The sequence below is a fragment of the Sebastes fasciatus genome, chromosome 16 (assembly GCF_043250625.1).
Source record: "Sebastes fasciatus isolate fSebFas1 chromosome 16, fSebFas1.pri, whole genome shotgun sequence".
Taxonomy (NCBI): Eukaryota; Metazoa; Chordata; class Actinopteri; order Perciformes; family Sebastidae; genus Sebastes; species Sebastes fasciatus.
In genome coordinates this window covers 8,697,563-8,712,177 of record NC_133810.1, presented here as the reverse complement: position 1 = coordinate 8,712,177, position 14,615 = coordinate 8,697,563, and the positions used below count along the sequence as shown (strand labels likewise).

The 14,615-nt window shown below is 43.6% G+C and overlaps 1 protein-coding gene across 11 annotated transcripts in view; it reads right to left on the bottom strand.

Annotated features, from left to right (window-relative positions):
* rapgef6 (Rap guanine nucleotide exchange factor (GEF) 6) overlaps nt 1-14,615 on the bottom strand; it is a 164,159-nt gene that overhangs the window by 15,513 nt on the left and 134,031 nt on the right. For 5 of the 11 annotated variants that reach the window (XM_074610890.1, XM_074610889.1, XM_074610892.1 and 2 more), the window contains 5 exons: nt 8,486-8,759; nt 4,472-4,639; nt 4,022-4,237; nt 1,680-1,891; nt 939-1,062 (listed from right to left, as the gene is read on the bottom strand). In XM_074610890.1, the coding sequence (XP_074466991.1) occupies nt 939-1,062; nt 1,680-1,891; nt 4,022-4,237; nt 4,472-4,639; nt 8,486-8,759 (994 nt within the window). Of the gene's footprint in view, nt 1-938; nt 1,063-1,679; nt 1,892-4,021; nt 4,238-4,471; nt 4,640-8,485; nt 8,760-13,617; nt 13,633-14,615 lie in introns of all 11 variants that reach the window. The other 6 variants (XM_074610894.1, XM_074610895.1, XM_074610897.1 and 3 more) reach the window with 2 other exon arrangements.

The following is a 14,615-nucleotide window of genomic DNA, read 5'->3' as shown; positions in this document are numbered from 1 at the left end:
AACAGGAGGAGTCAGTTTCAAAGATACATGTTTGAACGGAGTTGATTATTTGGTATTTAAACCACTACAAAGTAAACTATTAGGAGTCCCATTACACAAATCAACTGTCCATTGGATCCTGTGATGAGCCCCACAATTCACCTCATGCTCCCTTTCGCAATACATTTTCTTTAAAGAGGACCTATGATGCTCATTTTCAGGTGCGTACTTGTACTTTGGGTTTCTACTATAACATGTTTACATGCTTTAATGCTCAAAAACGCTTAATTTTTCTCATACCGGCTGTGCTGCAGCACCTCTTTTCAAAAAAACAAAAAAGCATAATAAGTCCTCTTTAAAAAAAGCTCAAACATTTACATTTTCATGACATTAGCCTCTGAAGTTCTCTGTTTTCCTGGCTTAATTAGAGAACATTTTGGTATGTGACACTTTTGTGATGTAGCTAATTAAAGCCCCTATGTGTAAGGGGGAGATTTACCTGGAAGCAGCACACCGATTTTCTTATTTTGCTACAAAGAACATAATCACATAATATTCTACACAAACAGGTTTTAATTTCATCACTGGGGATTTTAAACAGCTTTAAGCGATCCGTATCTGTGAAACTGAGCCCAGTAGCATCAGGTTTAAGGGATAGTTTGGGTGTTTTGAAGTGTTTTGAAGCGTACACTTAAACTGATATTGATTTTTTAGGTTAGCCTTTAGTTTAGGTTGCTAAAATATGTTTTGCTGCCAGCCCCATCCATAGCAGTACCATGTTTTGGTTCCATGCGGTTACTCCTGTCTGCTTCTCCAAGCTGGGGGCGTGCTGAAGGTCATCCACTGTAGGTAATACACCTTCTATGGCTAAGTATCTCATACAACCCCACTTAAAAAACACCTGAACTATCCCTTTAAAGCAAAATTAGTAAAGGCCTCTTGGTAGGAAAACAACCAACCTCTGTCTGAACATGAGCGCAGGGTCCATGTTGGCCGAGGTCAACCGCACCACGTGTCTGATCTCCTTGGCGATCATCCTCAGCTTCTCAAAGTTCACCAGACCGTCGACATTGGAGTCGTTGCCTGAGAGGACAAACACAAGTACAGAACGCACACACACACACAAACACAAGCACAAAGAGTGAGTGTGAAGTCAGCTGTCGACACTGTAAAGGAGATAAATGATTAATATTTTGGGACATTTTGCAAGCTTCAATTCGCAACAATATTTCTCAGCCGAATCTTCAAAGTAAAAATCTCTTTGTTCTGGTCTCCTTCTCGTCAGTCCTCCAGGAGATCAAAGTGCTCTTTCATATTGAGTCATGCTGAGCCATTTGAGAATTTTTTGGCAACTTGCACAATTAAGGAAACTTTCTTTTCCAGTCCTAACATGGCCATGCATAGACGTTTTAACAGAAAACCTTTAAGGAGAAGTCAGTTCGGGTAGTTTTGACCTGACTCGGTGTGATATGTGAAAAAAGACGAGATGGGGAAGCCTTTTGCAGAAGTAAACCTCCTGAGTGAGACTGAAAATGACCTCCCGCGCAGCTCAGAGGAAGTAGGGGACACTAAACAGTGCAGGATGACTTGTCATGTTTCAGAAATGGCCTCAGTTGTTTTAACAATTAAAGGGAATTTAGCAACATGTAGCTTATACACAAAAAAGCGCACATCCCTGGTCTCTTCACAAAGCCATGTACCTTCATGTAAGAAGGTGAGGTCCTTCTTGACCACTGGGAACAGTGGGATGATGGGCGGCTGCATGCTCTGGCTGCTCAGCACGTTGCGGTACTTGGACATGTTCCTGGACGGGTCGAAGACATCCTGCAGGTCACTGAACAGCTTCTCGTACTTGCTGGGAAGTTTCTCCCAGGAGTTCCGCAGACGAGCCACCGGCGCCAAGTTCAGACCGCTACGTGAGGGAGGAAAGAGGCGCAGAGAGGGAGGGTGGGAGAAGGGGGGAAGCAGGGTTGGCAGAGATTAATGGGTTACCGTGGGAACAAGGGAGGGGAAGGATGGAGGTTAGAAATGAGGAAGCAGAGGAGAAAGAGGAAAGGAGATTTAGTGTGTATGTTCAATACATACATCCCAATCAAATTGCACAATTACTACTGTTCGAGCTAATCGTCTTCAGTCAGCGAGGTCTCCATTTTCCAGAGCAGAAGACCCCCTCGAGGCGATGTCATGTCTGAGCTCTGACTCATTTAGACAGCTGATAATTATGACTGGCACCGCATTTATTTCTGCTCTCTTCTTTCATTATCTTCCCAGCTCCTGTCCCTCGCTCATCAACTGGACGTCCCTGCTCCACTGCTGTTACAACCTTTCTGTCTTTTACTCACTTTTTTCTCTCTAGGTAGGCAGATTTTGTTTCTTCTAGCAGTGCATAATAGGTATGGTTTGTCAGAGGATAATAAAAAAAAACGTTTCTGTGACAGTTAGTAATGTAAGTGGCCCATTTGATATCCCAATCCCTCTCTTTATTTGTCAACTCATCACATCTACCGCACCCCATACACAAATAATCTGGTGTCTCTCGCATGCATGACATTCTCTGTATTCCAGGTAAGTCAAGCAGGGTGTGTGTCCACTACAAAACGCTGCGGGAAACCCTGCATATTATCTGTATTATACACAAACACACACAGCAGCAATGCCCCCTGTCAGCGGGCAGGTTATGCATCAGAGAGCCATATGTGCGACGACATCCTGCTGTGAGGAGGTGTGTAAAAGGTACATGGAGGTCAGACACTTCTGATATAAAAGTGCCTTCTACAGCAGCGAACAGAGGATCGCCGTCACGCTGAGCTCCTTAAACTGGGAGTCCAGATCACAGACTGTATATAAAGATGGAAGACGCGTCTCCACTTCCTCCCGCTGCGCAGAAGTGAAGCCAAAATATCTCGGATACGGGGACAGCCAATCTTGAGATTTTGACGTCATTTAGAGCCAGAGTTGAGGCTGGAGCCGCGGTATCAAAGTCCCAACCGAGGCAATTACGAGCCAATTGGTTTGGCCCATGTCCCATCTGCGAACATGGAAGTGGCGGGATTTATGACCTATACTGCAGCCAGCCACTGTCGTCCATCTTTATATACAGTCTGTGGTCCAGATGTCGACGTAGTCCCAGATGAACCAACATAACAAGAGGACAATTCAGCATGAAGGAGATTCATAGATCCTCGGCGCATTAAGAAACAAAGTGTATTTGTATTTATGTATTGCATAAACAGTAATCTCTTCAATTGATCTACATATACAGTATTACATCTACAGTGATAGTTATTGCAGAAATGCGTCTCCATGCATTTATATTTAAATGATGCTGCAGTCACATTGCAGACAATACCCTCTTATGATGATGTATACTGTAAATTGAAAAGAGCCCACTGCAACACAAAACACTAACGTGTCTAAACAACGCAGTAAACCAGGCTCGGCTGCAGCGAGAGCATGACGTGATGTTTTTTGAATAATTACTCTCGGGACTAGGATAAACCAAAAACATACACATGTATGCAGATACTGGTGGGTTCAAACACAATCACATCTCAGAGTTCATCCCTAAAACACACCAACAGCACTTCTTGCCTCCTCTCATGTGGGTTTATAACAGGGACGCAGTACATACATCCTCAGCTCAGTCTGAAACCAAACCACAGCAGCCAGAGGGAATTAACAATAGCAACAAACAATAAGTGTAACCGTTGCTATGGGACTCTTTGTTTTAAACGCAGTCTGTGTGGTTTGGGAGAGTCAGGGCTGGTTCAGTGAGGTGGAGGGAGAGAGGAGGGGAGGAGGCGAGGTTGGTTCTCCGGAGGATGTGGGGAAGGAGACGAAAGTTCATTTGGCACAAAAGCCGTCAGGGGAGACGGAGTAAATGCTAGCTGCCATCACAGAACAAGAACCCACTCCATGACCGAGGAAAAAACGAGGGAAATGATGAAACAAAGTGTCACCACTCTTAATTTAGAAAGCCAAAACACACACACACACACACACACACACATACACTCTTCGACAGCTTCCACACTGCGCCCACCTGATAATAGCGAACATGGAGTTGAAGTTCTTGCACTCTCTGCAGTGCAGGGAGATCTTGATGTAGTGCTTGATGGTCTTCATCCTCTTTAGGGCGTTGGGCTCCTTCAGGATCTCCGTGGCGACCCAGAAGGTCTCCTGGTTTATCACCTCCTCAAACTGTTTCAGGTTACCGCTCCCCAACGAGGAGTCGAGCTTAAACAAGTCGTCCACGTACCTGGGAACCAAGACGCAGAGGTTAATATATATTTATTTTAAATAGTGTACAACAGCGGCTGTTTCTCAGTTCAGGAAAAATATGACTCTGTGGAGGAATAGTCATATTTTCATATCTTATTTTCTTGTATAAGCTTGTTTCTTCATCTTTTGTCTGCCATACAGACATAAAGTTATCCCATAAGAATTTGTAATACACCTGCTACATATAAGCCAGTTAAAAAACCCGACATACTCTGTGGACTCGATGTTCCTGAAGAGCTCGAAGTCTCTCATGGAGAGCTGGGCAGCGACCTCCATGGTGCTCAGCTGCAGCAGAGAGATCTGACTCTCTCTGAGGAGATCCTGGGCATCCTCGTCCGAACACAATGTCTCCGTCTCCATATTGTTCTTCAGGTAGTACCTAGGGGAGGATGAGAACAGAGGGAAAGAGGATAAGATGTTGGATTTGGAGCATTGCTATCAAGTAAAATCATTCATTACAAAGAGTACAGGATATGCAAAGATGTAAAATAATTAGTGTAAAGTGACATCATCTCTGTGTTATTTTTAGAGCAGTACTGTAGGTGTTAGATCTGCAGTATCCTCAGATGCTTTAATAACGGCTGCAGAGGCAGACAGGTGGGTGGACAGGATCCACTTCTTCATGCACATGTTAAATAAACCCAGAAAAATAAATCTCCTGAATGCTTCACATTTCATCTTAAAGGAAGCACACTTCCTTCCTCCAACTCAATATTAGTTTGAGGCAAAGGAGGACATACTCTGATGGTATTGATAGATTTTACCTTTGGGGTGAAGGAGGAGAGAGAAGCTCTCAGCGAGAGAGAGGGAAGAAAGACGACAGGTGGGTGAGTGAGAGGGGAAAAAGAGGTTTCTGGGAGAGCTTCCAGCAGCGGGCCATCTCTCTTACCTCCTTATGTGCCTCTATGTTTGTAAATCTAAACCCCCCCCCCCATTTCCACTCTAATGGAGCTGTAATGTGGACATCTAGGAACGCAGCGCCTCAGCGGCAAAGTGTTGGCACCGGTTGTGAGTCTAAATGTTGCTCTGCAAGAAGAGCAACTAACCAGAGGAGATGTGAGGAGGTGAGGTGAGAAGGTCAAGCTGAATTTACATTTAGGATAAAGCACAAGACGGGTTTCACACTCAGAGAGTGTCAACGTTTTGGGAGCTCAAAAGCAGAACTGAAGACTTTATTGAAGGCTGTTTTTACAGATTTAGATTTGAGACATTTTAGGACTTTCTACGAACATGTAGACTCACTAAGTTAGCATAAGTTGAGAGGAGAGGAGACGAAAGGACAGGAGACGAGAGGACAGGAGAATAAATGAGAAAATAGGAGAGGAGACGAGAGAAGTGGAGACGGGAAGACACACAAGGAGACAAGATGAGATGAGAGGACACAAATGGAAATAACATTAGAGAAGAGGAGACGAGAAGAGACAAAAGAAGAGGAAAGGAGACAAGAGGAGACAATAGGAGACAAAAAGAGAGGAGACAAGAGGAGGCAAAAGGAGATGAAAGGAGACAAAAGGAGGAAAGAAGATCAAAAAGAGAGGAGACAATAGGAGACAAAAGGAGAGGAAAGGAGACAAGAGGAGACAAAAAGAATGGCGACACGAGAAGAAGATCGGAGACAAGAGGACACATAAGGAGACAAATGAGAGGAGAGGATACAAGACAAAAGAAGAGACGAGGAGAGAAGAGGAAATGAAATGAAAGGAGAGAATAAGAGAGAAGACGAGAGAAGTGGAGACGAGGGGAGACGAGAGGAGACAAAACAAGAGGAAAGGAGACAAGCGGAGACACGGAAAGAGGAGAGGAGACTGAATTAATGATGGACAAACTGGTGCTAAATAGAGCTGGACGAGGTAAAGTCACTGGAACCAAGCCACCGTAAATGGCCGTTGGTGGTTTGTGTGTGTGTGTGTGTGTGTGTGTGTGTGTGTGTGTGCGCTGACTATAGGATATCTCCTAGCTGGGTCTATATGTATTTTAGCTGTATGAACAAGGCTTACTATCGGCTCGGCCCATCCCCTGTTAGACCATCTGTCAATCATCAGTTACAGAGTGGGAGAGACGGAGGAAGCGAGACAGAGCAGAGAAGCAAGGTGGAGATAGATTTTCCTACTGCTCCTGATAAATACAAGTACTGTGCTGAATACATACAAGTACATGAACAGACACCATGTATAATGTAAAAATACTGCCGAAACTTACATGCCAGTAATGACCCCGAGATAAGAGTAAAGTAAAAAATGCGTATTAGAGAAAGGAGCTATCTATCTATAGGTGTTGCTTGTTCATACCTCTACAGTTAAACCATCCTTTTTCCTACCAATATCTCACAGTATGGCAATTCTTTCCCCCCACTGCACCTCATCCATCAAAAACACAGCGAAGGTGTTACCACGAGTGTCCTCTGAGTGAGCGAGTGTGTGTCTGAAACGTGTGTGTCCATACATGTATCGATGCATGTGAATAGAATCTGCGAATGCAAATACGGGTGTGTAAACAGCGTTTGCATGTCTATATGCGTGGGGGATGCGTGACTGTGTATATATAAGAAGGCATCTATATCTTCTCATGTGCCTGTGTGTGCATTTCAGTGTGTGTATGAATAATTCCAGACGTGCCACGCTGTCTGCAGAGGCCTCCGCCCCTGACAGAGGATGAAATATTCATGCTAACCTAGTTGGGAAGAGGACTGATGAGGGACCACAGGAGACGAGGAGACCAGGAGAGGGGGAGAAAAAACTGTGAAAAAGCGGACGAAGGAGTCGTTTTGAAGCAGACTTTACGGCTGCGGTCCAATTACCCTTCATGTCCTGCTAACTTTCATCTTAAAAAGGGAATGTGTCTGGCATCGAGACGACAGAGGGAACGTGCCACAGACTGGGAGACATCTAAAAAAAACATACTGGAAATGGTGCAAAAAACACACCTCATCACACAAAGGCTAAGTGTCCTTACTTAGGTGTTCTACTTGTTGTGTCCACAACAAGGTGGACATTTTCGAATTGAAACAGAAAAGAAATTCCGCATCCCTGACCGTTAGGATTTGCAAAATCACTTATTAATCACTGTTGTTTTCCTTTATTGATGGCACAAACTGTAGCTTGTGTTCTGCTCAGAGATGCACTTTTAAAAGGGTGAACACCGCTTGATTTATCGTTCCATTGAACAAGGACAATGGCTCTGAATCCTGCTCCTCAGTACCTGGAGCCCTGCTGGTTTTCATTCAAGCCGCTCGCTTGGAAATTAAGTTACACCTCGGAAATGCTAAGTGAATTAATTACATCGTAGCATGGCACCCTGCGTCCCCAGGAACAGGACTGAGAACCACTGCTCTGGGAAGATTTAATCAATATACTGTATATGTCAGGGGTGCCCAAATCTTTTCCCTTGGAGCGCCAAAACTAGAACTTCATGGTGGGCCAAAAGTAAACACCTATTGTATTGTATTGTATTGTTAAGCAAAATGGCAATTGGATCCCAAGTTGGACCAGATTGCACCCAAATCTTGCCAACTTTGGGCAGCCCTGGTATACGTACTGTACAAACTGTTGATGTGGTGTGAAGTCTGGAGCCTCTAGTAATAAGCCGTGATTGTGAAAGATGTAGTAGCTCAAACTCTAGTGGAGCACAGGGCTGAAAATCTATTTACAGAATAAAGCTCTCAATAGTTGTACAAAGCACTGAGCGCTGTGTGGCCTTGCGTAATTTGAACCAACCCAGAATTAATTTGAAGAAGAAAAGGAAAGGAAAATGTCTCAGGAGTCTGGACGTCATATCGTTGGTTTAGTCATTCAAGCCTTCAACACGACATAGCTCTATATAAATCCTCCAATTGTCTGTTCCGCTTCCAGCTGCTTTTTGTCCAAGATTCCCACAGTGGATCTGCTGTAAATACATTTCCATGCCTTTTTCCATGACCAACGTGCTGCCTTAACCATGAAATATCATTGCTTTCTGGTTTATTAAAGTATTCTTGTTGGTTGTGAACTTTAAGTTGCAAAGACAGAAACTGATGTGTGCAACATTTGGGCTCAGAAAAAGACACTATCTAAGGTTAAAGCATCTTAAAATACAGTAGGCTCATTTTCTCATAGACTTCTATACAATCAGACTTCTTTTTGCAACCAGAGGAGTCGCCCCCTGCTGGCTGTTAGAAAGAATGCAAGTTCAATGCACTTCCTCATTGGCTTCACGTCTCAGACCTTGGAGTTGCCGACTGGTTTCCTACCTGCCGTTGAGCTGAATCCGATCAGCCAGTTTGGAGAGCTGGTCGGGCAGGCGGCGCTGCTTTATGACTCCCTCCGGGCTGACCGATACCTCACACAGGGAGTAGGTCTCGGGTGCTGCGAGGAGGCCGAACTCGTTGACGGTGTGGGTGACCACATCCTTGGCGGTCGTGTCCTTACTGATGATGATGTAGCAGCTCTGCTGGTCGGCCTTGAACACCCGGATCACCTGGTCTGGGATGTCTGAGAGTAGAGGAGACAGAAAAAACGGGGAAGCTGTCAGCGACCAATTAGTGTTGAGTTGATGGTTACAGTATGTGGAGGCCAACGAATGTCAATAACGCAATAAAAGCAAATGTAATGAAGTCTACGACACAATAAAACAGTAATCTAAGAGCAGTTTCGCAGTTTTGGGCATTTATCTTTGTCTGAGTAATGTACCAATAATGTGATCATTATGAAATGTAGGCTGTGCCAGTAATGGAAGAAAATGCTATCAGGTTATAGTTTCCATATTTTATTTTCATTACATTATCGAGGGTTTCAGGTGACAAGACTTATGTCCTCTCCTCTGAAGATCTGCTGAGCTGGCTGCTCTCCTGCCAACAACGTCTTTGGTGTGAAACCAAATGGGCGAAGGATCAAAGACACAGCGGCTTCTGGTGTTACAGTAGCTTAAATTAAAGATAAAATACAACTTATACAACTATTTACATTCACCAATGGCATTGCTAAATTATCCTACTGTTGAGCCAAGTCACAACACACTGTTTCATCTTCTTTCCAGCTTGTCAGTCTTTCTCGGAAACCGATTTTCTAGTAGATTTGCATAATGATCTATTGACTATTTATTTGTGCTTTTTAATTTAACACCTGTGAAACAATCAGAAAATAACTTTTTATTTTCTCATTCAAAGCACGCCGCGCAATATCTCTTGTTTTCCTTCTCTGTCTTTTTTTTTAAAATGAGTCAGCAAAGCCTAACTTTACTTTTAAAGTTATTCCTGTCACCTATTCCACATAACATCATATGAAAACCTATTATGAAGAAAATAAAGCTATGAACCCAGCGTTCATTTAGGATTACACAAGACCTGCAGATGTATAATAGAAAAAGAAATAAATCAAAACACACTTTCTTCATTCAATAATTAATCATCTAAACATTACCTGAAGCACATTATGTAATGTACCACTTAAAAGCAACGAATGCAAAAACTGAATAATTCATGATAAAAAAAACGATCAAACAGCATCATCTCTCACAATGACTCGGCTTTTCTATGCTAGACGACACGCGGCATTATTGTTTAATTGATCTGAGGAGTTATTCAACAGTAAGAGGCCAAAATAAAAGCCTGAATGTTGAGCGGTGATGCAGGAAGCAGCTGCACGCGACTCGCATGGCACGATGTGTGTTAAATAATGGAAACGTTCCCCCCTGAGTGAAATACTGCATTAAAGATCCCTGTCTTTGAGTAAGGAAGAGGGTACGGCCCATTAGCCACAGGCAGCCAAAGAGCTTTAAAACAATGAGTCATGAACGCCGCACGGTGACAAGTGGAGGGGGAGTCGGACAGACCAGATGAAGCCGTCACACGGCCGCAACGTGTGTGTGCGTGTGTGTTAGATGTGGTTTACATTAACTGAAAATGAAGGGAGATCACAAAGAGATAAAAGGTGTGTTCGACTGATGAGTTTGTTCAAATGCATATTCATGCAAATGCACGCACACCTCTGCTTCCCTCCTGTTTACCAAGCAGGAGAGGATGCTCAGACAAAAAGTCATTACCTTCACCTCTTTATTAACATCTCTGATCTGTCTGTGGGGATCTTTAGGTGTGTGTGCGTGTGTTTAAATGACAATTTAAGCATCAGCACAATAAGCAGAAACAAACTGCTGAAGGCAAAGCCAATAACAATAAAGTCTGAGTGAATGCTCATAATCAATCACCACTGCTTGTTTAAAGAGAAATGCGTGTGTGTGTGTGTGTGTGTGTAGAGGATTCATTGGACTTTCAATATCAGTGATGTATGAATGAAAGAAGAAGTGATTTTTTGAGGGAAGTTGCATCAATCTGGATGTGTCCATGTGTTCACATATTGATGATGCTTTCTGTTTCTTTACTGCATATTGCAGCCCACAAATTTACATCCTCATGCAACTAAACTGCAAAAGCAAGATACGTTTTGAGGGAACATATTTTCTGCCGGATTACGGTTGCAGTCTTTTAACAGTTTTAAACACGTGATTAACGTTGTAAATTGAAACAAAACAAAACGAAAACACAACAAATGACTATGTTTCACACGGGACACAAACTTTAATTCACGGTCGCTCGATATGCTGCGTCACTCGCTCTGTGCGTCATTTCTTGTACTATGTAACTCGCTGCGGCTGTCTGCAGACTTACGGTACATGTGCACAGGGGCGTTTTTAATAACGAGGGATCGCCTCGCTTCCCAGCATTGGACACTTGATGGGCTGCCACTAGACACCTGATTGGATGAACGCTTTTCCTCGTGGGCGGCTGCTCCCAGCTTTCAAACCGGAACCAACATGGCGGATCGTTTGGAAACTTTCTTCTCTTAAATTATGAAAATAGTTCACCGAAATGTGTTTCTAAAAACATTTTATGCGAGAAATAAGCCATGCAGTTGCTGAATCTGTCTTCATTTTAGAACGACAATGTTTAATTCAAAAATCTGTCAGGAGTTTCCAGAGGCGGTGAGTTGCGCCGGACACCCCTGATTTACATAAAGTAGACTAGATCTCAACTTTATGCAAATGAGGAGCAGGCAACGTGACTGTCCCGTTTCTCGGATTGCGCCACCACGTTACCAGAATGCATTGCACGGCTTGAATGCATATTTATAGTCTTATTTCTTCACTAATCCAGATGTTTTTTTCTGCTTTGTATAATGTGTGAATGTCACTTTGTGGACATATTGATGTTTTGATGTCAGAGGCCAGTCTTGGTTATGAATGACCTCTCTATGGACTGTGAGCTTATTGATTTAAATCACATGACAAATGCACTTGATGTGATGGTCAAACGATTATTTATCCTGAAGAAGGGCGATATGTGCAGAAACATGCAGTATCAGAAATATTCAGATTGCATCAAGAGGGATAAGCGTGTGGCTCCCTCCCTCCTTGTTTTCTGCAGTAGCAGTGCTCCTCTGTGTTTATGTGCAGCAGGGTGGTGATGGTGGGCTGAGTGGAAGCTAAACGCTTTGTGTCTCATTAGCTGTGATTTGTGATTAGAGTGTGGGAGGCTCTCGGCTAAATAGCCGGCCATCATATCCGGGGGGCTTAATCACGTTTAATCCTCTGGACGAGCTGCGACCCGACCTGCACACAGGAGGACAATCAGTGCCCATCCAGCCAAACATCCAATCAATTATCATCTTTAATAAGGTATCATTCATTTTCATCAACACCAGAGAATGGCCTGAAGCCAAAGAGGAGTTCTACACAAGAGGAAAAAACAGGCTTGGGTTTTTTTTTGCAAACGCAGCACAAGAGAGGCTACACACTTCCCACAAGCCTCGGTTTCCTCCTCCGCCTCCTCCTCCTCCTCCTCGCCCTCTTTTCTACTGTTTGCCAAAGCTTTTCTCAGTCACTCCATCATACAGTCGGAAGACATAAATCACACGTGAAAGCATGCATAGAAGAGGGCAGTGCATGATGGTCTGAGGTGGTGAGAGGAGAGTGGATTAGAGTAGCTGGGGTTTAACACCAGGGCCATAATAAATAAACACACATGAGAAAATGTGTGAAGAGGATTTTTCATCCTCCATAGCCTTAAAGGATAAGATTGGTGTTATTTTATGTATTTATTAATATCAACAACCCCCCAGAAGAGAATAAAATCAACACTGCATCTATCCTACTAACAAGTTTTGTCTCTGAAGCCAGAGCATGACACTACTTACGCCCTACTATATGTGAATAAAGTCAGTTTTTGTCCAAAAGAACACAATAAATCCTCATTAGGTGTCATATTCTTTGGTGCTCCTTCTTGTGTCAGTGACTGGAGGGGTGTGTGACGGTGGCTGTGTTTGACTGACAGCAGCCTGCGGGTTTATCTCTGGTACTGGCAGCAGGGGAACGAGAGACAAATTAAACAAACTTGCCCTGTAGCTTACAAGCCGTGTGCAGACAACGTGTTGTTAGTGGTGGTATTGAAGATTTAAGACCACACCAGCATCTAACTGGACCGCAGTGATATTTGCAGGTACGTTTACATGCTGTTTAATGCTGCAGCTGAGCAACTTATATCCCTTTCACACCGAGTGTTGAACCAGCGTTGATTGTGTATTTGAAAGGGTTAACCCGTGTTGAGCGATGCGGCTTCGCGACCCAGGTCGAGAGGTGGGTCAGACCAGTATCGGACCAGGATCGATTTCAATGTGAACGGCACGCACCAGGGTCGCTAACAACCTGGACGGTACAAATCTATGTCATTGGTTGCAAATGGGGGCGCACGGTCGTGACGCAATTATCACAAGTCGCCATAGCTCAAACAAACGGCGCGACGACAACAGGAATGTTTTTAGATACATTGGAGGTGAACGATGGATGATTCGGATATGTGGCAAGACTTTTAGGTGGGGCACATTTTACATTTTTGCACACATTGATGATGCCACTATCATCCCCTCCCTCTGTAATCCCTTCAGACGTGTAAATCCCCCGCCCATTTCTAGCACCTGATGTCATTGGTGTGCATTGCTCCCAGGTTGTAACCCAAGACGTATCTGAACTGTCATGAGCAGGGATTAACCCGTATTGAATGGTTTGGTTTGAATTGAGAACTTACGTTAACAGCACATTTTTCCAAAGTAAACGTTTGTTTGTCTGACTGTTCGTCAGCATGACCGTCTGCCTATGATACTCATATGTTCTCACAAGGATAGATGACAAGTGGAAGGAGAATAAACACAATACAAGGCCCAAAGCCAGAGCCTGAAGGATGCAGCTCATGGATGCACAGATGCAAAGATTGAGTGTGGAAAAAAAACATAATGGATTAAAGAAGAAGAAGTCAAGATGTAGGGGACATTAGGGAGGAATATTTAATGAAACACAGTCAAACTGTAGCATTGAAAGTACTGTATGTATACTTACAGTAGAGTCCCAGGGCTTGGCAAGCAGAGAAGAGAAAGAGAAAACACAGTGAATATGAGAGACGGAGAGAGAGTGGGATGAGTACAAAGAGACTTAGTGCCTGGAAACATCATGACAGAAGTAAAAAAAAAAAAAGGAGGGAAGACCAGAGGAGTTTCTACTGTTCATGGGAAACAAGAGTGTGACTCATCCTTTCTACACTACAACATCTGTTTAAAATCACGGCAGCAGAGTGGAGAGAGAAAGAGAAAGAGAAACAGCGGAGAGAAAGAGAGAGAGAGACAAAAGAAGCAAGACAAAAAACAGAGGATCTGAAAGTACAACTTAAAGTCATGTTACCACTTTGCAAACAAGAGACGACACATAAACAGCAGCCACTGAATAAAACAACGCTCCACTTCTCTGACTGGTTCAGCTTTAGTTGTTTGTCACAATGTCAGGCAGATATCTGGTCAACTTAGGACTGCAACTAGAGTGGGTATGCTTCCGGCCACGGCATAAAAACAACCTAAAAAAACACCTTAACACAACCCAAGAGTTGTCTAAATCCATAAAATAACTTAAAACTAACACATCAAGATTGTATATTGATGCATCAGCGTTTCTGCGATGCTAATGTGATTACAGGTTGGACTTTGGAGGTATTACGACCCCTGTTGAGCATCTGGAACAGGGGTTTCGTTTTCTTCTCCTCTACTATTAAATCTAATGAGAAGCCAGAGGACGGAAGGAAACTTGATCTAATGGCGTATGATTAATGTGGCACAGTTGGTGTGTGTTTGTACTCCAGAACAACACAACCACATGTTGTACCGCGTGATGTATCGGCCTACAAACATGCAGGTGTGTGTATGTGTCGCTCATTGACAAACGGCCTGTGGAATAAATCAGGACGATATTCGCTCGCTCGCTCTCTTTCACCTTTCCTGCTTTCTCATTCTCCCCTTTCTCAATATTTCATTCTCACTAACACGGAAACACACACACATCCACAGGGA